The 24,402-nt window shown below is 41.9% G+C and overlaps 1 protein-coding gene across 1 annotated transcript in view; it reads left to right on the plus strand.

Moving 5' to 3' along the window:
- The first annotated feature begins 342 nt into the window (after window positions 1-342).
- Window positions 343-24,402, plus strand: part of WRN (Werner syndrome, RecQ helicase-like) — a 35,155-nt gene continuing 11,095 nt past the window's right edge. The window contains exons 1-22 of the mRNA XM_010079850.1: window positions 343-438; window positions 2,325-2,440; window positions 3,271-3,416; window positions 6,241-6,389; window positions 8,549-8,698; window positions 8,918-8,987; window positions 9,917-10,028; window positions 10,501-10,915; window positions 11,589-11,669; window positions 12,173-12,317; window positions 13,366-13,441; window positions 14,438-14,505; window positions 14,871-14,979; window positions 16,660-16,728; window positions 17,255-17,337; window positions 18,101-18,207; window positions 18,916-19,103; window positions 19,803-19,980; window positions 20,418-20,599; window positions 21,912-22,013; window positions 22,380-22,472; window positions 23,809-23,950. Of these exons, the coding sequence (XP_010078152.1) occupies window positions 343-438; window positions 2,325-2,440; window positions 3,271-3,416; window positions 6,241-6,389; window positions 8,549-8,698; window positions 8,918-8,987; window positions 9,917-10,028; window positions 10,501-10,915; window positions 11,589-11,669; window positions 12,173-12,317; window positions 13,366-13,441; window positions 14,438-14,505; window positions 14,871-14,979; window positions 16,660-16,728; window positions 17,255-17,337; window positions 18,101-18,207; window positions 18,916-19,103; window positions 19,803-19,980; window positions 20,418-20,599; window positions 21,912-22,013; window positions 22,380-22,472; window positions 23,809-23,950 (2,877 nt within the window). The remainder of the gene's footprint in view (window positions 439-2,324; window positions 2,441-3,270; window positions 3,417-6,240; window positions 6,390-8,548; window positions 8,699-8,917; window positions 8,988-9,916; window positions 10,029-10,500; window positions 10,916-11,588; window positions 11,670-12,172; window positions 12,318-13,365; window positions 13,442-14,437; window positions 14,506-14,870; window positions 14,980-16,659; window positions 16,729-17,254; window positions 17,338-18,100; window positions 18,208-18,915; window positions 19,104-19,802; window positions 19,981-20,417; window positions 20,600-21,911; window positions 22,014-22,379; window positions 22,473-23,808; window positions 23,951-24,402) is intronic.

A 24,402-nucleotide genomic window follows, 5' to 3' on the forward strand; every position in this document is an offset into this window, starting at 1 on the left:
GGCTGTGCTGACCAGATGTGGCAGGAGGTGTACTCTTCTGTTCTGAGTTGCTGATCTCCATGAAACTAAACTGAAGGTTCTTTCCTGGAAGAACTTCAAGAGATTTTTACTCTTTTTATTGTTCTTCTGAGTAACATGTGAACAAGAACATAACACCTACATTTCTCTTGCAGTTTAACGTGGGCAGCTCCATTCTCACGCACAAAGTGTTTCAATACCAAGGTGGTGATCTAGAGTAACCTCGTTCTGGCCTGACGGTGGTAACAGCTTGTCTCTCTACAGACTATTGACTGTTCTGTTTTTTTGTTCTGTTTTGTGTAAAAGTAACAGAAATGTGGAAAAATGCATAAAATGGATTTGCTACCTACTACTCTGCAGAATAAATATCCGGAGTGGATGCTTATACAGAACCAGGAGGGAGTTTTGAGTGATAAAAAGGTATGCCTTCGCATGGGGAAAACTTACCTGGTTGCAGGCTGTGTCATGCAACAACGTTGGACCGTTTGCTTATAGTTAGACCTGTGCCTCAGATAACTGTTATCAGAATGTTTACAGCTGTTTTGTCTTTTGAACTGTTGCTAAACATGGGTCCTCTTGTGTTATTTCTGTTTGAATTAGCTTCCCAAGGTCTCTTTTTTTAAAATTAAAACATCATGTATCATCCAAGGTCTGTTGCTGTTGCCTCTGTAGAAATTTCTTCCTGACTGTCTTGATTTTTGGTGGCAGACCCACCCAAATCTGAGGGAGTTTTTGGTGCATTGCTCACCTAGTATTGTGGGCTGTACACAAGCAAGGGCTGGGGGCTTTTCATCTTGGTAGTTCAAGAGCTCAAAACGCAATGACCTCGAGGTGTAGCCTGAGAGGGGAGTTGGTTCTAGTAAGGCACTCTGGCTTTTCTTGCTTGCACAAGTTCAGTAAGAAGGTTTTGCAGCTCAGAGGTATCAGAGGAATTAATGGATCATCAAAATTAGGTTGAAATTTCTGGTGTTCCAAGAATATCAATGTGTCATTTGGTGTTTTTTTTCTGCATATATGAGGAGTTGCAGGATAAAATTTCCCACTAGAAGAGGACCTCCCCTGTAACATCTGAAATTGAAAAAGTAATTAAGGAGAGAAAAGCAGAAAACTCAGTTGAGCAGTTTTCCTTCTATAAAGTGGAAATAAAGAATTAGTAGCATGGATATTAAAGCTATTAGTTAAAACCTGCATTTGCTGTGGTACAGCCGGTGTCCTGTGGCACCCTGCCGCCACAAGCTCTTTGAGGAACGGTTTTGATTAAAGTTTCACCCTTCATTAACTGGAGGAAATGTTTTGTTGTCCAAGTGTAAGAGCATCAGTATCTTTGTTTGTTGTTTCAGAATCTCCCCCTTTGAGGCAATTTATTGTTTCTGAAACTGTATTAAAATCTGTTTTGTGGCCTCTTCTGGTTGACAAGATTGTTTTGTTCTTCAGGTGTTATTGTGTGGTACTTAACCATTGCTGCTGTTACTGGTGTTGGAGCTCACTTGCATATGTTTAACCAACCTGAAGGTTTTGGAGGCAGGGTAAATGTTATCAGGAGTTTGCAGTTGAAGTAAGTTGATTGGTCAATAACTTAGTAAATGCACTCCTGAAAGAGGGGAAGAATGCCAACTGGAGCATTCCATTTCACCTTGCCTTGTGCTCTTAAAGCTTCGATTTGTGAACTAGTATTCACCAGCTGATGAAGGATATCTGTCCTTTCAGATGTTGCCCATGGTTTTAAATCCATGGAGTTTGCTTAGATGCTTGAAGTTCCTCCCACGGTGTATCTGGCAGGTTTAATGGGCTGGCTGAAACATGGGGCGAGGGACATGGGGCACTGAGCTCTTGCATACAGCTGTACTGACAGGGTTGTGTCAGGTTATAGCCTGACCAGATGTGAATGACTTGAACAATGACTTCAAAAAATTATTGTCCATTTTATATTTTTTCCTCTAATTTCTGATGTGTGGAAGTGCTACAGCATTTGAAATAGTGTTGGGGGGGTTTTGTTGCTGTCAAAATTTTGTTTGGATCTTGGAAAGAATCCAAATAAACTAAATTGATGTGAAAATTCAATGTGCATGCTTTTGGTCCAAGTGCTTGGAGTTAAGTGAGGAAATAGAGGCATGAACCCAAATGTCTTTATAAAGGAGGGACCCTGTTTGTGGTGTGCAGTTCTGCGGCAAGGTTTTGGTAACCACCAGCGCCAGCTTCGCAGGGGACACAGCAGTAAAGTGGCATGCAGTGATTGCAGTGCTGAGGCATTGCTGCGGCAAGGTTAGGTCTGGCTGGTAACAGAGCCTCTTCCAAATGTTTGACAGAAGCCTGCTGTTCAGAGGAGTGTTTTGGAAGATGGGCTGCCCTTCCTAGAATTCTGTGGCTCCGTCGTTTACAGCTATGAAGCCAATGACTGTTCCCTTCTCTCAGAAGATATCAGGTAATAGCTCTGACTCTGTTCTCTTGGAGTGCTTTTTCCCTTCTGACAGGGACTTGGCTCTTCTGTCTCCTCCTCCTGGCTGGTTGTGCATTCGATGTGTCCAGAGATCAGCAGTCCAGCCAGAGGAAACATCTGGTTGCGTTGACTGTCTTGCTTATGGGTTGCAAGCACAGACCGAACCTTTTCCTCATGATGGTGAATTATGCCTGTGGGAGATCTCACTGGTCCATCTACAGTGCGTGGTGGTTTCAGAATAACTTTTTCCACTGTGCTGTGTGGTTACGGTTTCCTATTTGGCCTTTTTATGGGAGATGCTGTCACGGAACCTTGCAGTCCCCTGAAGTGGAAGCAGCGCAGTGCAGATTCTCTGCCTTTCCCAGCGTGGATAATTTTGTGACCTTCAGTGACTTCACGGGGAAATGTGAGCTGTCAGGAATCAAGCATAGGTGTTAACTCGTAACTAGGGACTGTATGGTTGAAGAAAAGGTGGGAAATCAGTGAAGCAAATAGATTATTGTTTTCCTGTTTTTGCATAGCACAGTTCACATTACTGGGGGAAAAAAAATTCTGTACACAACTTGGATCTGGCTATTTCCTGAGGCTTGCAGTAAGATCTGCTAAAGATCTGACTGGTTTGAAGGGTTTCTTATAGCTTTCGGCACCAGCACTTACAGTCTTGATTTAAAACTGTTTCTGTGTCCTCTGTGTGTGAAAGGAAGATGTACCAGCTGTGCTTCCCTCAATCATCTTTATGTAAGGTGACTCCAGGCTGGTATTTTAAATACTGGTAGAACAATAGTTAACTGTGACAAATATTAATTTGTTTTCAGGCGGAGTTTGCCAGATGGGGCTGCTGTTGGCTTTGATATTGAGTGGCCACCATCATACACTAAAGGAAAAATGGCAAAAATAGCTGTAATCCAGATATGTGTAGCTGAGGAAAAATGCTTTTTGTTTCACGTCTCCTCGATGTCAGGTACTGTACTTCCTCTCTTCTTATCAGCTAGGGCATGAGTTGCCCTCTGTTTCTTGTGATTTAATTTGAACTTCCACCTTGAGCAGCAGCTGATATTTCACACTGCATTTAACAGTAAAAATCCATCCCTCTTCTCCCCTCCCTGCCTCTAATAAATTGATTTATTCTTTGAGTATTGCCCGTGTACATCGAGGGAATCTTAGCCCAAGTCTCACCCTGTGTGCTGGTGTACAGCATTTGAGGTTCTGAACAGGACAAAAGTGTTAAATCAGGATTATTTTTCTCTCTGGGAAAGAATATGTTAATTCAGTTTTGAAGGCTTAATTCCCTGCTCAAATGAGCTTTCTTTTTTTGTGCTAAAATAAACAACAAACTGAAGTTTAGCTGGCCAAGTTTCTTTTTAATTTGGCTTTAATAACAAACCTCCTCAAGGACGGTGGCCATCGTGTTGCTTGTTCATAACACCTGCATTTTGTGACATTGGTTTTTGGGGAGAATACTGGATACCTGGTGTGATGTGGCTGTGAGGAGGGGCTGGGGGGTGCTCAGCAGAGTCTGAATTCATTACAGATCTGAATAAAAGTTTCCAAATAGGGAAAATAGGAGTGAGGGAAGGAGGCTGCAATTCTGTAACCCTTGGCTTGAGTGTTAGATTGAAACTGTGCCTGTGAGATGTCTCTGATTTCCCTGGGGTGTGCAGGCTGGGTTCTATAGCGATAATTTTCATGTTGCTGTTCAGTCCTTTGTCGTTTATAGCAAATGGGGTGGAAAATTTAGTTGCTGGAGGTTATTCAGTCTGGGAGGCAGAAAGGTACAAGTGCACAAAAGAAAAAGATTTGCAGAAAGGAAGCTGGGGAGGAAGAGTCATAAAGAGCTGAAATGCTTTTGATTGTAGAAGTGAAGGTCTCTGTGTCAACACTGGGAACAGTTGCATGCGGGCTGCTGCTAACTAAGCATGTTACAGCGGAAGATGGTGTTTCCTCCTGGATAATTTCCTGAAGTTTCTGTTCTTGCCACTGGGAGATGCGCTTTGAACCGGGTGTCAGCCTTTTTGCAGGAACCGCAGCCGATTTCTGCTTGTTATTCAGAATAAGTTTGACTTGGAGATGTAAGTGTTGGCTGAATTAGCCAGTTTGGGTAAGACTTACCATTTTTTATTGCAAAAGAATTGCACATCCTTCTGCAGGAGGAAGAGAATGGAGAGTTGTTGAACTGTATAGAGTGTCACATAAAGGACAAATTGAATAGACATGTTTATCAGGAAGATTCTTGGTAATTTTACATTTAGTTTTTTCTTTAGTCTAAGGAAATATGGTCTGTTTCTCAGATTTTAGCCTCTGTACAGTCTTAGACCTTTTTAGTTCATACAGTTACTTCTCTAGAAACAAGGTGGGGGGAATGGAGCACAAGTCCTCTATTGGGAAGCCCCCATCCTTGAAGGTTTTTACGACGATATTCTTAGATGAAAATCCCTCATTCAGTCAGTCAGCTGCACGTGTTGCATGCCTTTATTCAGCTTGACTGTATTTATCTCCCCTTCAGAGGATTCTCCGTATTGTCATGGTTGAGGTGCTTTAGCAGTGTTGTACTTCATTACATCCATGTATTACAGCACCAGACTACTATAGTTTTTTTGGTTTTTTAACAGTAATTTTCTAATGCTTTGAATTGGACCTGGAACATCCCACTCCACAGCACAGCCCGTTCTGGCTGTAGCTGCGTAAGTGTCTGTATAACATCTCGGTGGTAGCCATAAAAGTGTGGAGATTGTGTAGAATAAAATCAGTGATGCAAAGTGATTGTTGAAGGATTTATAAATACTTTTTACAATAGCGAAAAGGTGAAATGTGAAATCAAAACCAAGCCAGAGCCTGCGTACTGTGCTTTTGTGCAATACTGCGTGTTTGTAGGGACTAGAACTGCACCCGAGACAAATTCGGGGTGTCCAGCTGTGGGTTCCTGAAGGTATGGATTTAAATAACATGCTTCGAGTTTTAAATAGCAGTGAATATGGAGGGGGAAAGGCTGTTTTTGTTCATGTGTGAAGTGTCTAAGACTGTTCCCTCTTGTAGAAAGCCAGATGAGAAAGCTGTGTGCTTTTATTCAGTCCTGTAAAGTTGAAAAATACCCTTTGATCCAGTATTGCTGTGCTGTCGGTTTGGGCTAAATCAAAATATAGTATTTAGCATCTGTGTACATCCTTGGTTATTTGTTTCCTTAGTTAAAGGACTGACTGACCTGGGCTTGATGAAGGATCTGGTTGGCGTATTCCATTTTCCGAACGCCGTGGTTGGGCCAGCCCAGTGTTAGCACTGAGTATGCCTCCACAGGAGCTGCTTTCCTGGTGATTCCCCGTGCTGATGGCTTACTGTTTCCTCTGAATGCAAAGTAGCAATAACAGGGAAAGAATTTCATGTGGAAAACAGTAAAATAATATTGTGTTTGGTTTCACCAGCATCCATTTCTGAGAATTAAACTGTCTCAGCCACGTAGAGGTTGCCTTTTTGTTACTGTGTGGTTTAATGATCAGTAAGACAAATGAAAGAAGGATGTTTCATTTTTTGACTTAATTTGTTTTCAGATACAGACTGAATTTGCCTGTATAATATTTCATTCATGCTTGTCTGCAGATGATACATTACAACCAACCGCTGTTTCTAGTCCCTCTGGCGTACAGTCACATAATCAGAGCAACTCTGGGGGCTTTTCCTCTAAAAGCACAGGTTTATGCAGGTGGCCTTTGTGCTAGGTTTTTGCCATGTCCATTAGAAATTTTAGCATCTCCAGTATTTAGTTTCTCATGTTTGGGCTTAATCTATTTTAGGTTTTCCCAAGGGACTCAAAAGACTGCTCGAAGATGAAACAATTAAAAAGGTTGGCGTAGGAATTGAGGGAGATCAATGGAAGCTGATGAGTGACTTTGAAATCAAGCTGAAGAGCTTTGTGGAGCTGGCTGACGTTGCTAATGAGAAAGTAAAACTTAAAACCTTTTTGTTGTGGGAGGGGAATCTTGTTATTGTGCTATACAAAAAGAGGCTTCCTTGCCTTCATAGGAATTCAATCCTGATTGCGAATGTGTTCTGTAGAATAAAGGAGAGATGTATTGCAATTTATTCTTTAAACAAGAAGTTTAAAAAATCTCAAGTCCGCAGAATTAAGTACTGTACTTCAGTGAGCCAGTTCTTAATGAACACTTGTCCCCTCTCAGACCTGGTCACCTTCTGCCTTTATGATCTATGGCTTTTCTAAATTCAGCTGCAGATGCCTTTTACTTCTTAGTGATGGAAACTGCCAGACTGTCAAGCCAGGGTTCTGTTGTCAATGCTGTACTTGTCCCAGCAGCGGCTGAACCTTCAGAAGAAGATGCAAGAAATGCTGCAGAGACAGTGAAGAATGGATGCCTGGTTGAAAGCAGGCTGCCCTCCTGCCGTGGCTGCTTGAGGCTGGCAGGAAGCATCAAGGTTTTCCATGAAGTCCTCCATCCAGAGGCATGTGGAGCCATAAAAATGTTTCTTGCCGTGACTGAGGGTGTCACCACTCAATGGGTGGAGTTTCTGGTGCCTGACAACCCACTATTGAGAAGTAGTGGTGCATTTGATACTCCCTGAGTTTCAGTGTTGTTGGATTTTAGTTAGACATCATTTGATCTAGTGAGAGCTGTGCCCTCTTATTAGGGAAGAGAGCAAAAAGCTCACTACCTTCCAAGTCATCCTGCTGTTCTTAGTCGCTTAAAGCTTTTGTCTTTTTGCGTATTGCAAGGTCTTTCCTCGCCTGCACTTGGTCTCTCCATGCTCTTTGCTTTCCTTCTGTGCATTTTCTTTGTGTTTGGTAAGATAATAGCAACAATTATAGTTTCCTGGTGGAAGGCAGAGATTTTAGGCCCAGAAATAATACTATTTATACCTTTCTCTGTTCTGTGCTTGATATACCCTGTGTAACTAAATCAATCACTTCCCCCTCTCTCCCACTGTATCAGCAGCAGCTGGGGCCATCTGAGCCGCCTTGAAGTTTCAGTTCCCAGTGGGCTGGAAGTTGTACAAATTAAACTGTTTCGTTCAAGCAATAGAAGGAGCTGGTTTTTTTCCTGACTAGAAGTTGACATAGTTCACCCCCCACCCCTTTTTCTTTTCCCCTCAGCATCCAGCTTCTGGATATTTTGTTATGGAGATGAGCAGTGTCATCTCTGGTAGCAGCTTTAAAGTCATCTGCTGAAGAGAAAACAGACCAAAAATAAACTTGAAAGTGAAGCTTGAGAGAACAAAGAAATCGGGTTATATATAGTGGCACAATGCAAGGGGGAGGGCTGAGGAAACCTAGGATGAACAGTTGGTGGGTTATTTGATAGCACATTTAAGGGGATGAGCTGGTGATGCTGCACTGCTGATGCCACCACTGTTAGGCTCGACAGTTCTGCAGTTTCCAAGTACTCGCACATTGGAATAGCAGAAGGCTGTGCCCACAAGCCCTAGATCTTTGGGGTTGGAAGGAAAGCTTCCCAAGCTGGCTATTAAGACAATAGCAACTGTGATTGACAACAGTGATTACAAAAGCAATTGAAAACAGTGTGGTGGAGTGATTTCTAGAGACTCTGAGGTGCTTCCCAGCGGCTGGTGTGGTGTGTAACTGTGCCCTTTGGCTTGCGCTTGGCTTCTCAGGCTTGCAAAATCTGACAGAACATAGGCAGAATTGGATATTCCTGTGTTTTTACTAAATTCCTGATAGTTGGTACTGAATTTCTCTAAATAGAAAGGCAAATAATAGAAAAATCCTAGAGGAGGGAGGGGTTGCTGTTTATAGCTTTTTTTATCAGCCCAGAGACTATACTGTGTACAGATCTTTCTTTTTGTAGTCTTTCCAGGTGGACAATGTAGGTATGTCCTCTAAGAATACAGTTTCAGGGCAAGAAAGTGCAGCTTTCCGATGGCCAAATTACCCTTTAATATGATGAGAGCAAAATTGGTCCTGGAGAACAGTCACTGCTTTGAGTAACTATTTCATTCTGACTAATGTAGAGCTCTTTGCCTCTAATGAGGGATTAAGTACACTTTGCCCCTTCTAGGAATACTTTCTGCCAGGCCCAATTGCTTTCCTCTTTAAACAAATCCTCTCTCTTTTTTTCTTTCTTTCCCCAGCTGAAGTGTAAGGAGATATGGAGTCTGAATGGTCTGGTAAAACACCTTTTTGGGAAGCAGCTTTTGAAGGATAAGTCTGTCCGCTGTAGTAACTGGGAAGAGTTTCCACTCAACGAGGAGCAGAAATTGTATGCAGCCACGGATGCCTATGTACGTACAAGAAAAGATCCCAGCTCCACCTGTATAAATTCCTTCTCTAATGTGGTGTTAGCTGCTGACCGTTGTACGGTGTGGGCCAAGAACTCAAAAGCTGATGTTCACAATGTATTTGTGCCATGGCTTGTTGAACTAATTCTTGGGGTTTTTTGTTTAGTCTCTAACATGCTTTCTCTGAGTGCTGAGTACTAATTTTTTTCTGTTCCTTTGCAGGCTGGCTTCATCATTTATCAGAAACTGAAAAACATGAATAACAGCGGGAAATTATTTGGTTTAAGAAGAGGTAAATTACATTTTTCAAGCATAAGAAATTTATTCAATGTACAATCGAAAGCTTTGTTTTCCAATAGGTTTTTCTAGGCTATCTTTGTGTCAGGATTGTCTGGCTTCTTGGAAATTAGAGACAGTTTCCAGAGAGCTGGCTGTAAAGGCGCTTAGGTAACTTGGGTTACTATATTGTGTAACTATTTTCCACAATGATGTAGGAATGTAGTCTCGGTGTGTTTGTTTCTGCTGTATACAGAGATGGGATGAATTCCTGTTGTCACTCTAGTTTGTTTATGGAAACACTTCAATGAGTTAAAATCAATATTGCTGATGCAGAGACAAAAATCTAGTTTAAGAGTGAGAGCTCCCAAAATACCATTAAGTTATGCTTTTCTTGAGACACAAAAACAGGACCCATTTTTTAATAGCAGTTTATTTGATCAGAAAAGTGACTTTAATCATAGTTTTTGTTCAGTTACGTGGTGCATAAGGATCGTTAAATATTGCATTTAGTTTCTGGTTAAAAACAGGGAGGGAGGAAGCTTGCTTCTGTTTTGTACTGGCTGAATTTTTCTTTTCTATCAAAGACAGAGGTGGCAATACCATTCCCTTAAGATGAGGTGTAACTTTTTGGCTTTTGTTTAGTTGGCACATCTGTGTTAGCAGCTCTTTTCTTGAAGCTGGAGGGTATACTGGGGAAGGATTGCTCTATAATGGTCCTGTTCTCTATCCTTTTTTCCTGAGCCTGTGTAAATGGCCCACTAAAGGGGTCAGTGCTGAAGTACGTGGAAGCTTGGCCTGATTCTCTGTGCTGATTTTCAAGCACTGGAAAAGGCTGTCTTACCACCTGCAGATCTTGTGGAAATGCAGTTACTTGAAGGGAACTTGTTTGCATATAGATGTTAGACCTCTATTGTGAAATAACCCTGATGGCACTTCTTACAGATGACATGTTGTCAGAGGATGTGAAGGAGCGCTTGACTTCCCTGGCTGTAGAGATAACGGACCTGGCTTCTCGCATCCCTGACTCTTCTGGACAACTTGAAAACTTGCAGAGGTTAGATTTTTGCCAGCCTGTCTCTACTTCACCTGTAAGATTGGTGTTTTGTTCTTGATCCTGAGGTCCCATGCAACAAACGATGTGTGTGTTAACAGCTGTCTGTTACCCATGTGTCCTTTTCAAGAAAAGAAAGCAGAGTAGACTCAATGGGAAAATATTGTCTTTATATGTAGGTATGGTAGGACATAGCTTGTCAGTGGTCTAACTGCAATGGGTTTGACACTGAACTTTGCTGAATCTGTTTCTTGTTGAAATGCACAGCAAGACTTTCTTAGATACTCAGGACTCTTGTGTAACTACTAGAGGTCTGGAGATTTGATGCAAGCGTGGGGACAATACCGCAAACAGTGTACCTGGAGAATCTTTGTAGGTTTATTCAGTGTAAAGGGATTTATTTTTCTTCTCATGGAAGTGGAATGCCAGTTGCATATGAGTGATTTTGGCGTAACTTTCTTGGCTTATCTTCCAGGGCTGCAGAAATACTAGCCAACATATCAGAGAATGTAAATGCCTTAAGAAGCACGCTGTTTGGTGGTTCAGGTTCCCCTTCTGTACTGGAGAGGAGCTGTGGCGAAGCTCCAACAAAACTTGAAATGGAGTCAGCGAATGTTGAAGGACAAAAAGTTGAAATGCCTGAATTCAATAAAAATCTTGAACGTGACTTCAACATCTGCTCTGATGCTACGCTTGCTGGCCTCTGGGAGGGAGATGTTAATGAAGAGGCAGAGAGGGATAATCCTGCGGTGGAAGATGGGGCTGCAGCAGCCAGCTCCAAGGACAAAGCAGACAGAGATGACTTCATGTCACTAGACATCACTGAGCAAGAACTTGAGATCTTGGAACGTCAGGCCGCTGAAGAATTTCTCAATGGAGCTGCAGCTGAGGTAATGAGAAAAGCCCTTATTAATCTCGGACATTCAGCAGAGGAGGCAATCACAACCTTAATTTTCCCAAAGATTTTAAAAAGTTGTTTTGTTGAGGGAAGAATGAAGGTGGGCTAGAAGAAGGGCTCAGAGTCTGGAATACATTTGTGAAGGTAGTCAAACACTGAGCTGCTCTTCAGACTTGTGGTTGGGAGGATTAGTACTGAATACAGCAGCTCCACGTGTTCTGATCAGTTCTTCTCTTTTAGTTGCTAATGTTATCAAAGAATTTCTAACAGTATGGTCTCTAATTCTGCACTCAAGCGTCTCCAACTCAGTCATGAATAAAAAGCAGACCTTTATCTAAGGGATCTGTAAATAGCAGTCCCTCTAGTGACTGCTGGAATGTGGATTGATGCCTCTTCAATCAGATTATAATTTCCTTATGTTCCAAGCTCTTCCCACATGCGGGGATATTACTTGGTTTTTTCTCTTAATACAGGGCCTTGTTGTATTCTAATATTTTTTCAGATATGTGTTTTTCCCAGGCAGGCATCAGAGCTGGGTATTGAGCTTAGTTGTTTTTGTTAACAGGTAAAAGCATCCAGAGAAGTATTTTATAGCATGTACAGAAGGTAGAAATGATGTAGGTAAAATAGAAACAACTTGCTGATAAAATTTTTTTTGTTCTTAGGAGGTGAGGTCCACAGACAATGAACAGAATATTTCCTGTGTCATTGAAAGTGATGAAGAACTGGAAACGGAGATGCTTAAAGTGAGTGCCTCAGGCATTTGGGTTTTTCTTTTTTGTAATAGTGATGCTGTGGGTCACAGAGGAGAGCGCAGCCTCATTGAGCAGAGGGAATGAAGCAAGGTGTTGCTTCCAGGAGACAGATGAATGTGTGGATACCTAAAGAATTGAATTTAGTAGTGTTAGACTTCAATATTGCATGCATCCTACTGCATCTTTACAATACAAGCTTGGACTTCATCCACCCATGAACTGCATTTGTGTAGATGGCAATTTGTGACCTGATCTGCTCCAGGTGACACACATTCAGACCTTTGGCCAAGAGGTTGAGTTGACAGGGCAGTTTGTGTGCTGCTGGTGCTGCTACCCTGGGCTGTAGGTCAGATTGCTTTGTGGCTGTGTATCGTGTTGCTAGATCTAAGTTATGCCCTAAGTAGATGAGAACTCGTGCCATTGTGTCATGTAACCCAAGACATGCATTGTGTCTAACCTTTAATGCTCTGGATTAACTTCTCCTGATTTCTCAGTCTTTAGAAAGCGTAGCTGATTCTAAAGGAGTTTTGACAGAAGGAGAGTCCAATAAAGCCAGGAAAACTCCTGACACAGAGTTGAATCTTGTACTGGATGGTGAGGAAGATGAAGACGTTGAGGAAGAAGAGGAAGAACGTTTGGGTATGTTTTAAATTATCATGCACGATTAAATAGAAAACAGTGATGCACATCTGTATGTTAAGCATACTTACTGGGAGTAAAACTGACCTAGAGATGTGGAGGTCATGCAGAGTTGAGGGGAGCTATTCAGAACACAGCAGGGGGAAAGATGGTACCTGCACTACATGCTTTTCTGTTGTCCCACTACTGCTGCTTTGCAGTAGATGTCTAAGGAGATTCTCACTTGGAGGTGATCTTCACCTAATGCTTTGGAGCTGGCCCTGTGGAGGCAAGTGAATTGGAAAAAAGAGATTGAAATGAGAGGTGAACTACACCTTGGCTTTGTTTGGATCTTCATTGCCTGAAAGCTTCCTTCCTGGGTTGTTGAAGTTAGACTGAATCTTGTCACTGAAAGTAACAGCATGAGCCAGGAGTAGAGCTGCTTGCTTCTCAGAAGCAGAACGTGGGCTGCTAGATAGGGACAGATGAGTTAATTGGTGCTTTATTCAGTTCATCTCCAAACAGTTGCCTGACAGGCTGCTAATCCCCATGTGTGCTTGCTCAACAGACAGAAACTAAGTGGGAAGGTAGTGCTTTCTACTGCTGAATGTTGTTTATAAAGTTCAACAGAGGTCTTGAATATATTCTTCAGTGTTCACAGCAGGATCAGGATCCCCGTGGTTTTTTGGGATCATGACTCCAACTTGCCGTGTTAGGTATTCATTGGTGTGACTTCAGTAGGGTCTTTCAAGGCTTGCCTGGTAAAATATGTCTGTCCTCTGTAAACATTCCAGCTCAACATTATAATACCTATTGCTTTATTATCTCATTAATCAAGCCATATGTTTTCCTCTTCATGCAAAGTGTCTGAGGAGCCTGTTGGCTTTTTTTATCCTTTTATTCTAGCATGTAGATATCTTCAAAATTTGTCTCTCTTCACTGGAGTTGCCTAAATCCTAAGCCCTGTGTGTATCACTAACCATGACTGGACTGTTGTTTATCAAGACAATGCTTTGTCTTTCAAAAATTTAATCACAGATGATGTTTCTTCTCCTCTCTCCCACTAAAGATCCGTTGCTGCCGGTACCTAGTGAAAGCCACATTGCATGTCTGAAGACATATTTTGGACACTCTTCTTTTAAACCGTAAGTATGTTTTCAGTTAAAATGCACACTCTGGGGTTCATTTACTTTGCCTTCTTTCAACTTAGATGATTTTTTTATTACTACTTATTTGAAGAACCACTCACAAACTTGGACATGTGCAAAATCAGCAGCCTGGGCCCCAAGATGTCGAAATAAGTCTTATGGAGTGTTAACTACACTACTGTACTTTCATAGTAGAGGATGAGTTTCTTGACTCTTCTGGTAGTATACCTCCTGTGATTGAAGATGTTGTATCAGATCTAGTTCAGGTACTTTAAACAATGAAAAACTTAAACTGCACAGATGTTATTTTTTGTATTATAAACTTTCTTTGTCTGGTTATCCTTTGTTACGTGGCTCTGATTGAGAGAAGCCCATCCCTCATCTAATGCAGCATAATCTCTATGCAGTATATGCTTTTGTACTTGAGCATTGCTGTTACAGTTAAGTTTAATGGAAATGGGATGAATTCTTCCTCAATCACTGGTGGTGGAATTCTTTCTGTGCAAGACACAGCCTCAGGGCAGCACTTTGGGGGAAGCTGATTTATTCAAGTCAAATATTTGGTAAGCATTAGGAAATGAGGGGGGATTTTTTTTAATCCACTGCACTTCCTTATGTACACCTGTGAGACCATAAAAAGAATGAAAATTAGCAAAATTAAGGTCCTATTTAGAATCCCTTGTGTTGAAGATAACTGTAGTTTCTGGTGTTTATGGATTGGTTATTAATGTATGGGAGACAGTTTGGTTTGCAGTCTTCTGTGAATGACTGCCTCAAATGTGCTTGCCTTAGTCCTGTTGGAGATGCCCGCTGCAACATCCATGGGACTACCTGTGGTAGCTGGGGTGTTTGGTTGCAGCATGCAAAGAAAACACTGTAAAGAAAACCTTCTGGCTGCTTTAACCTGGAATGCAGCTGAATATGCAGCTTCACAGAATCTCCATGTTCTGTGTCGTGGCAAAAAGAAAAGGTTCCTCTTTGTTTAATTTCAAGGGTCCAGTGGAAAGTGATCAATTCTGTTTTAGAAGACAGAAGAGATAATCTGGTTGTCATGGCAACTGGTAAGTTACCTTTACATCCTCAGAAGCAGGAAAATGTTTTCCTTTTTGGGGAGAACAAGACTCAAACTTGGAGACTGTTTGGCTCATATGAGCTGGGTGTGCTGATTGAGACTAAGTCTGAGCTTGCTGTGCTGGCTGCTTGTATTTCTGTCCGTCTTTGCCACTGACCTTGGTGTAGAGAGGGGTATTGAATGGATGCTGACTGTATTTGTCTTTGTTCCTTTGCTAGCAGGACAAACATCACTTTTTTTTTAGGGCTCAAGGTGTTAGAGTTATAGCTTTATATATATATGCTTTTTTTATATATGCTTTATAGCTGCATAGATAGCATGATGTTTCACTTCTGCCTTTTTTTTTTGTTTAAGGATATGGGAAAAGCTTGTGCTACCAGTTTCCTCCTGTTTACACTGGACATACAGGAATAGTCATCTGTCCTCTTATCTCCTTGATGGAGGACCAGGTTCTGCAGCTGACGTAAGTAAAGCAGTAGTAACAACCTGCTGCTGTATTTCCTGTGGAAACCCACGGATTCCGCTTGTGGCATTTCTTGGTGTTTGAGGTTGCAGCTTTGTATGGCAAGCCACATCTATGTCAGCTGTAAAACATACGTTCCTCAAGCAACACATGCAAACTGTGTAAATGGTCTAAAGATTACTGGATTCGCCAATTGTGTAAGCTGTAGGTTGAATTTGCAAAGGATCTGTGCTGGTGGGTGGTTCCTGAAGGTGGATCCTTCTCAAGTATTTCTAGATTCACAGGCTATTTGTGCTCAGACTTCAATGATGAAGGAGCTTCACAGGCTGTGTGAGCCTCAGAATTCTGTCACAATTTGGTAGGGCTTCCTTTGGGTGTGCAAGTAACACCTGAACACCGTACAGCTGGAACCTGTAGGCCATTCAGATCAGAGTTATGGCATAGATTTTTAAGATGGACAGTGAATAAGGTCTCTCCTCACACCTGGCCCCTTTGCTCCTTAAAAGGTCTGATGCAGGACCTAATAGGTGACACTGAATCACTCATACATGAGCAATTGTAGGTGTGGTCAAGATAAATCTCTTTGATTTTAGTACCTGTTAGTGCTTTTGGGACATGTACCTGTTTCTGTTATAACAGCTATGCACTTCTGATATTTTTCACTTAAGCTACTGACTGGTACAGTCTGGGAATCATGCTGAGTTCAGTCCTGCTGTGCCCAACTCAGAAAGAACAGGTCTTTTGTGAAAGAGGGGATAGGAAGATTTCTCAAGTAAGGAATGTAAATTGTGCGGTGCTTTCTGCTGCAGATCCTGACTGTGTGCAGATGAATGGCTGGACAGCCTAGGCTGGCTCTCTGCCAGCTCCTAGGCTGAGTGTTAATCAGCAGGGTGTCTGTATGTATTCAGCTGCTCCTTCAGCTTTTGTACTGTTCTCAGTGAAAAGGGTTTATTTGCTACCTTCTCAGTGGGTCATTCATTTTGAAGGCTGAGGAGACAATTTCTACAACCTAATGCGATTCAGTGATTTGTCTGTCAGTCTGGGTGCAGTTCTGCTAAGGGCTGGAACACAGGAATGAGGGGGAGAAGCTGTCGAAACAGAGGGCTGTAATAAAATGGAATAAATCACCAAGTTAAGAGGACAGGCACTGCAGTGTCATAGAAGAGGTCAAATATGAAGTGGCTGAGTTGGTAAGCTAACTATTGAATCTGTCATTAAAAAACAGCCACCTGATTGGAAATTAGCAGATGCAGCCAGCATCAGTAGTTCAGGTAAGGCAAAAAAATGTATGCCAGTAAGGCTTACATCCAAATGTGATGAACTGCATAAGATAATAGCTAAAGAAAATACACTTACCATATTTTCTTATTTGGGATGTTTTCTTAGTAAACTTAACTGTATGTAAGGAAAAGGGTCTTAATTTCCCTGATTCCTTATTGCACCAATAAAGTGTGTCTGTTGTGGGGACAGCTGGAGGGGAAGTGGAAGAGCATTTGGGTAGCAGCAGTCATCACTGACTGCTCCTGGTTTTTCAAAAGGTTTTCACCCCACGAAGATCCTTGGAAAGTAGTCTCTGATGCCGCAGCTTGAACTTCCTTTACAAAGTGCTGGCACAAGCTGAAAGCTAAGGCAGAAGGCATTGATGAGTAAATCTGTTCATGACTTTTTTTCCCCCTGCAGAATGTCAGGGATTCCAGCCTGCTTGCTTGGTTCAGCTCAGTCAAAAAACATCAAAGAATGTATCAAAGTGTAAGTGTTGGATAAGCTTTCTGGGACTGCAGGTTCTGACGTAGTTGTGCTTGGGGGAGGTAGGATGTCTGCCTGATCTGTCATTGCTGAAACTCTTGATTCTGGCTTAGACCTGGAACCTGGCAGTCTGCGATATTGCTTGTGTTCGCCCAGGCTGAGTGTGTGGAGGCATATAGCTGCCCTCTGACTGGGGAGATGGAGCTGGTTGACTCAGCTTTATGTTGTGGTTCATATAGGATTTTACATGTCTTAGACCTCTCTTTGTCACCAAGTCATCACAACTGTCCCTTCTTCTAAAGGCTGGTAAATGTCTGCTGTTTTCCTTTTCCTGTAGCACTGTTTACTGTCTTGCTTTCCTACTGATCTGGAATGCTTTCTGCTGGCTTTGTTTGCTTCCTCTTATTCCTCATCCAGAAGTCTGTACTTGTTCTCAGTAACATCATTTAGACAATCGTGGCTTTGTGTCGTTTGGTTGAGTTGTCTGGAGTTTTTCCTTCTGTGATGTTGTATTTTCTTGACATTGCAGGGGTCAGTACAGAGTCATATATATGACTCCAGAGTTCTGTTCTGGCAACTTAGAGTTACTCCTGGACCTTGACCAAACTATTGGTAAGTTGGGGATAAGGTTGTGGATGAGTTAGGCAGCTTAAATTCATAATTAAGCTTCAGCTTTTCTAAAGCTTAATTTTAAGCTTTTCTTTCACCAGTTTCTTATCACTGGTGAGCTCAGAGGCTAGTGTAGTGACTGCCACCAAATGATGTCAGAAGATCCTGTCACTGATCAAAAAGATGATCATATGTGGGTAGTGTTTTTAGCGTGGTCTTGGCATGGGAAGGTTAGATGAGTTACTGAAACACTGGTCTTTAAATCACAGGAAGTGAAATGGATATAGCTAAGCAATATTTTAGCCTTTTACCTATTCTAATGTCTCTGATCTATCTTGGAACATAAATGAATTTGTTTTGAAACACTATACTGCACCTTAAACTCTGTTCTCATCAAAGAAAATGATGTGGCTGGTGCATTGCTCATAGTAGGGTAAATCCAAGGTACATAAATTCCAAGAACTTTTCTTTTAGTTAAGGATTCAAGTTTCCAGGCAGGCAGTACTATTTAGGAAGAAGATGAGCAATCAGTGTCTGGAGTCCTGAGAAGCTGTATGCTTGGCTTCTCTGACACTAGGGCACTTGGAAGATGCAGATTAGAATGGGATATCTGTACTCAGATTGAGGAGTTTCTCTCTGAGGTTATTTTCCAGCCTTCTCAGGAAAGCCTGAAGTTGAGCAGAATGTGGTGTTTGTGTTTTGTAACTTCCCGTGGTGGTTTGTTTGCCCTGTTAAGGGGTCCATGCTGTGGTTTTGTCCCCACCAGGTATTACCCTCATAGCTGTGGATGAAGCTCATTGCATTTCCGAATGGGGCCATGACTTCAGAAATTCCTTTAGAAGTTTAGGCTCATTAAAGAAGGCTTTGCCATTGGTGAGGTTTTGGTACATTTTATTTCCAGTATAAAAGAAGGATCCTATCTAATTTTGTATGTTAGTTTAAAATTTTAATCTTTTGATGTTGCTTTTTGGGTGTGCACATACCATGCTGTTTTGGAGTTGATGCAGTCGCTGTCAAATGAATGAGCTTTGTGGCTTTTTCTTCGAAATGTTTAGACGGAGGATATTCTGAACCTGGACTACTGGAAACTTCTGAAAATTAATTACTGCGTTGGATCCCTAAGCTTCTGGTTTAATATTGAAGGATTTTTTCAACTGAGTGGCTTGTGAGAGCACGCAACTATGGTTTCTAGACACTCCTCAAGGATTTATTGCATAAACTCCAAAATTTAGACCTGCACTTTAGATCCTCTTCTGCAAAGTATCGCTTTATGTTCCCTAAATTTAGCCAACTGCATCAGAAAATTACTGTTGACTCACTGAAGGTGTAACTTCATAGAACATGCATTCAGAATAAACCCCTGTATTCCAGCACTGTTTTGTCCCTCTTTACTCTCCTGAACAGTGTAGACCCAAACTCTAGGAAGCTAAATATTAACTGTTTCTCAAATAGCTGAGCTGCTTGAGTGACCATAAACAGATTAAAGTGCCTGCTTACATGATGTTTCAGTTTCAACTTGTGATTTTTTTTTGTGATTAAAAAAAATCAATGAGGTCTGAGACTTTCTTCTTTTCATTGCAGGTTCCGATTGTGGCTCTAACAGCAACTGCAAGTCCATCGATCAGAGAAGACATAGTGAGTTGTCTGAACCTGAAGAATCCCCAGGTCACGTGTACTAGTTTTGACAGACCTAACCTGTACTTAGAAGTTGGACGACAAAGCGGCAATATCCTTAGGGATTTGAAGCAGTTCCTTACCAGGAAAGGAAGGTGAGGGTTTAAGCCTGTTTTTGTTGATCCTTCAGGTATACTTCAGTACTCAAGAGCTTCAGTAGTGCATGCTGAGAACTGATAGCAGTCTTAAACTGAAGTACCGAGGAGGAGCCTGAGCTTTCTCTGTAGCTTGGCTCTGATGTCACACTAGTTGCGTGTCATGTCCTGTGTTGTTGTGCCCACCGTTCTCCTCCAATTTAAAAAACAAGGCTTTTGAGGCAAGGAGCCATGGTCTCTTACTGTTAGCATGTTACTAAGTTAAGGATCTTCAGGATCATTTGATCCGCAGAGGACCTGCTGACACTGTAAAAATTCAAATGATTATGACAGATGGGCTGGTGGGTAATTTTCCAAACAGTATGGTACAAAATGTGAGTCAGTTATAAATCTGAGGTAAGCCTGTTTTTAATAAAGCTAATCTGAGCAGAAGAATTGCAGTCCTTTATGTTAGCAGAGCCAGTAGTGTACCCAAGAGGGTGGGTTTCCTGCCCCTTTGCTCTCTTTCAGAGTCCTTTTTTTCCAAAGGACAGACAACTTGTGTACAAGTGGACCAGTTAAAATCTGTTTAAATTTTTGTCTTCAAAAAAGTGAACTGCTGGAAAAGCTATGTTGTCTTTTCCGTTAAGCTCAATTAGACTTTCTGGAGAAGGGTAGCTGCTTCTGCTCTGTGTTTTTACATGTTGCTGTTACTTACAGCAGTTCTGCGTACGAGTTTGAAGGCCCCACTATCATCTACTGCCCTTCAAGAAAGGCCACTGAACAGGTTGTGTCTGAATTGGCTAAACTCAGTGTGGCCTGTGGTGTGTACCATGCTGGTATGGGAATCAAACAAAGGAGAGAAACCCATCATCAGTTCATGAGGGATGAAATTCAGGTATGTAGGACCCTTAAGTCTGCTTGTTCTTTTTTTATAATTGCAGAGTTTCTGGTAGATGAAAATTTGGAAATCTCAGCATGTGTTTCCCAATACTAAATATTGCTGCTCCAATTCTGGGCAAAGAAATTGCTGGTCTGCGCTGACAGTAATAGGATTCTTGGGTTATGTCTTAAATCCTTTTAAGTCTCTTACAAATGCATAGCATCTGAGGAAGACGATGATAGCTGGAACAAGACTTATCATGAGTTCTGTGAGCTGCTTTGTTCCTCCTGCAGCTAAGCAGGCAAAGAGTTAACCTGGGGCTGTTTGTGTTCCTCTTCAGGAGAGGTGTTGTGCCTTTTATTTGAGAATTAACTGCTTGAAGACACTTTAGCATTTGCCACAACACATGGTTGCTCTCATGTTTGTAATTCTATGTGGCTCCTGTTTTGCAGTGTGTTGTGGCTACAGTAGCGTTCGGAATGGGCATCAATAAAGCAGATATCCGGACAGTTATCCACTACGGTGCCCCTAAGGAGATGGAATCCTATTATCAAGAAATTGGGAGAGCTGGTCGTGATGGGCTTCCTGCTTCTTGTCATGTCTTGTGGACTGCAGCAGACTTGGCCTTGAACAGGTAAATGACTGAAGACAGCTCTTTTGACACAGATAGCCAAAAGATACCAAAAGAAAGAGGAGCAGGGCAGGTTTGGCTGAAAATGCGATGGATTTGTCTGAATTGTTCCAAGTCCTTTCTGCGTACACAGAGTACTGACTCCTCTATACTTTTTCTGGAAGATAATCCGCAAGTGTGCTAATGTTAATGAGTTTGTCTTTGTTCCAGTTCAGTTTTCTGAAGATATTTTGCAAGGCAGGCAGTGATAAAACCTGGTCACTTGTCTTATAAATCACCTGACCTGGCTTTTGACCCATCATCACCCCTTAAAGAATGCTGATGCTGTAGAATTACTTGTTTCTGTCCTTTATCTAGATGTTGAAATGGAGAAAATTTGTTTCCTTTTAGATGGCAGAGTCCTGATTGTAGGGGTCTCCTGTTGATGTTGTCCATAGCTGGTATAGGGTCACAAATGTCTCAGCTTGATCATTTGAACTGTTGTCATCAGATTGCCAGAGCCTGTGAAACCACACACTTCCGTGCTGTTGGTTTTCCAGGCAGGAAAACAAACCTGCTTCACTCAGCTTTGAGCTGGCAGTGGTGTAGCTGTGTTCATGTGCTGCCCAACACCTGCAGTATTTGTCTGTTTCCTGTGCCAAGTGGCACAGTGAGGCTGGTGCAGATGGTGGCTCGGGTTTGGCTCGTGCAGCAGCTCAGAGCATGGGCAGAGTGCTGCATACAGCCATCAAATACTCCTATACTGTCTTCTCACTTGGATGATGCCAGTGACTAATATAAAGGATATTAAATTAGGCAACAGGTAGATGTGTCCTAATGCACCAGCCCTGAGTTTCCCAAAAGAAGAGTGATGATACCTTAGCATATTTTGTAATGTGGCAGTGGCATTGATGAGAACTTAGCAGAGTTTGGAAAACGAGAGACTGAGGGAGATTGCCCTCCTTCAATGCTTGCTGCCCTTTCTTCCCTGCTCTGTGCCTTCTGGCGTGGATTTCTGAAGCTTAATAGCTTGTGGGCTTGGAAGAAGCTCTGTCTCGCCTTCTGCCCTGTTTAGAATATTCATCATGTTTAGAAGAGTATGAATGTGGTGCTCTTCTGATCATGCCCCATGCTATAAGGGTCAAGATTATGGAGAACCAGGCAGGCAGCTTAAGTCTGGTTTTCATAGAGTCTTTATTTTTATGGCTGTTTCAGTTGGACTTGACTGAGGCAGCTGTCTGGCATATTTGAGTTTTGGTGTAGGGCAGGAGAGTAGTGACTGCTATTTAAGGTATTTAATTTTTTAAGGTAATTAATTTTTCCTTTTGACTGACAGACATCTTCTAAGTGAGATACGCAATGAAAAGTTCCGGTTGTACAAACTGAAGATGTTGGCAAAAATAGAGCAGTACCTTGTGTCAAATGGCTGCAGGAGGAAGTGAGTACTGTGTTTTGCTTAATGTTTTATGTAACTTCCCTCAGCTGTAAGAGCCATTGCAATTTTGTCACAACCGGAGGTCATAACCAGAAGGCAGTTTTTGCTCAGTGTGTTCTGCCATCATGTTCTTCTGTATTAAAAAGCAGTATCAAGAAGTAGAGTCTTCAGCACATTTATACATGCATCAAGTGTTCCTTATTTACATTTCAAAAAAAAAATAATTGCTTTTCTTTAGGGGAATCAAGGCCAAATAGTTGGGTCCAGAGTGAATTAATTAACAATGCTGGTTTCAACTCTGTTTTCTGCAATAAATTTAAAGTGTAAATTCTTGATCTCTTATTTCATTCCCTACATTCCCTTGGGTAGACTCATCCTGTCTCATTTTGAAGACAAACAACTCCGGAAGGTCTCGTCTGGCATCATGGGCACAGAAGAATGCTGTGATAATTGCAGGTCCAGGTAAGCGTTCTTCCCTAAAGACTGATACAGGAGATTATGTTGTCTCAGGGTGACTTATGAGGCAAATTATCAAAAAGAATTGACTCTTCATGCATCTGATTTTGCAGCTGTTCAGCCTGAAGTTGACCTTTGAACAACTCTCTAATGTTCTCAGTAGTTGCGAAGCCATGAGGCAGCCAGTAAGCTCTAGGTTAGGCTGTGGGAAAGCACATGAACAAAGTAGGGTCACCCTTCCTGAAAGGGTTTAGAGCAACACTCTTAGACTGTGAAACACACTTTTGTTCATCGCAGTTTAAGTCTTGTTAGGTAATTAATCCTGAAAGAAAACACTCGCAAGTGAAGTGAGATACCATGTGTCTGGGGTTAAATTGCCAAGTGTTAAGGGAGCCGTTCTCCTGTTAGAGCACGTGCTGGTGTTTGTTCTTCCTCGTGTTGCTAATAACCTCACAGGTGTGCTGAAGGGAAGCTGGGGTCTGCAGTCACACAGGAATGAGTAGAAATGCTTTCCTGTCTCCCATGTGTGCACATAGATGCTTTCCCTGAAGTTACAATAAACGATTCCTTGTTCTTGCTGGCAGCCTGGTGCTTGCTGATCAGAGACAAGATGTTATGCTGTGGTGCTCTCTGGAAGAAATGCTGTCAGTTCAGCTGCATTTCCTGCATGCTCAAGGATTAAGAAATGTTTGGTCTCTACTAGAACTAACCCAGAAGAGGGTTTGTGAGATCATAATTTCAATCTTTGCAGTCCTGTTGTTGTCCAGGTCAAGAGCCACCTAGTGAAATTGTGGTGCAGAACTGAAATCACTTGAAATACATCATCAGCCCTTATATCCTCCTTTGAAGTGATTTGTGCCAATAATTTTTTCTAAGGTCTTCCACTCAGGAATACATGCAGTAACAAACCCTAGAAAATCTTCAGTGGGGTTGCTTTTTCCTTCTGTTTTTTTCCCCTTTGAGTGTTTAAAAAAAACCACACACAAACCTCCTTGCTATTAGGTGCAATTGAAGAAGTCTCTTGTATGCCTAAATGAGTCCAAATATTCAAATAGTAAATTCAGAAGGTTAGTGAGAGAACATTGTTCTGCCACTGCAAGTACCCTGAAGAACTGCTGCTTGTTGTGTTGGGCAGCTGTCTTAACTGTGACTTTGATTTTTTTGCTTGGTCTCATGTTTTCAGTCCTAGTTCTTTACACTTATAAACATTTAAGTATTGTTTTATAAATGTCGCTTGAATTGTGCATTTTGTTTAGTTGTCACTTTCCAATGGATGTTGGAAAGAATGGGAGGGGACTTGATTTGTGTGTGTGTTAAACTTGGTTTTCTTTGTGCATTTCAGAGCCTCTTCTTTTGCCACCTCCAGTGACTCAGAATGTGGTTTACAGGACTTTGGGAAGCAAGCGTATCAGCTGCTGTCTGCAGTGAGTGCCTTGGAAGAGAAGTTTGGAACTAAACTTCCCATTTTGTTTCTCCGAGGGTCTGTAAGTAATAGTAAAAATCTGTGTTCTGAGAGTGGAGGGACTGTTCAGTGTCCCTCTTTACTGAGATATCAAATAATACATCAATATACACACGTGTGTATATACCCACACTTATATTTAGTACGTTTCTCTGAGCTTGCTAGCTGTAGAGAACTTGAGGTTTTTCTGAAGCTGCTCAGCAGCACTTTCCATGCACCAAACTAGATCGTCTTTTAAAGACAACAGCCACAAAAGTAGTGGACTTCCAAGGCACATTGTACAGCAAAGGTACAGTTTCTGCCTCCAAGCCCTTGTCGTCTGAGCTCCATTTTTCTTAACAGGGGGTGTTCAGCCCTCGATGGCCCAAGAGTTCAGCTTGGAAACAGTACCTGTTACTTGTGTTGTGTGGAGCTGTCCTGGATTCTGGGGGTGGCTTTGAGCTGGTTATTGACAGTAGTCTGTTAAACACAGGA

The sequence above is a fragment of the Pterocles gutturalis genome, unplaced genomic scaffold, assembly GCF_000699245.1.
Source record: "Pterocles gutturalis isolate BGI_N339 unplaced genomic scaffold, ASM69924v1 scaffold30024, whole genome shotgun sequence".
NCBI lineage: Eukaryota > Metazoa > Chordata > Aves > Pterocliformes > Pteroclidae > Pterocles > Pterocles gutturalis.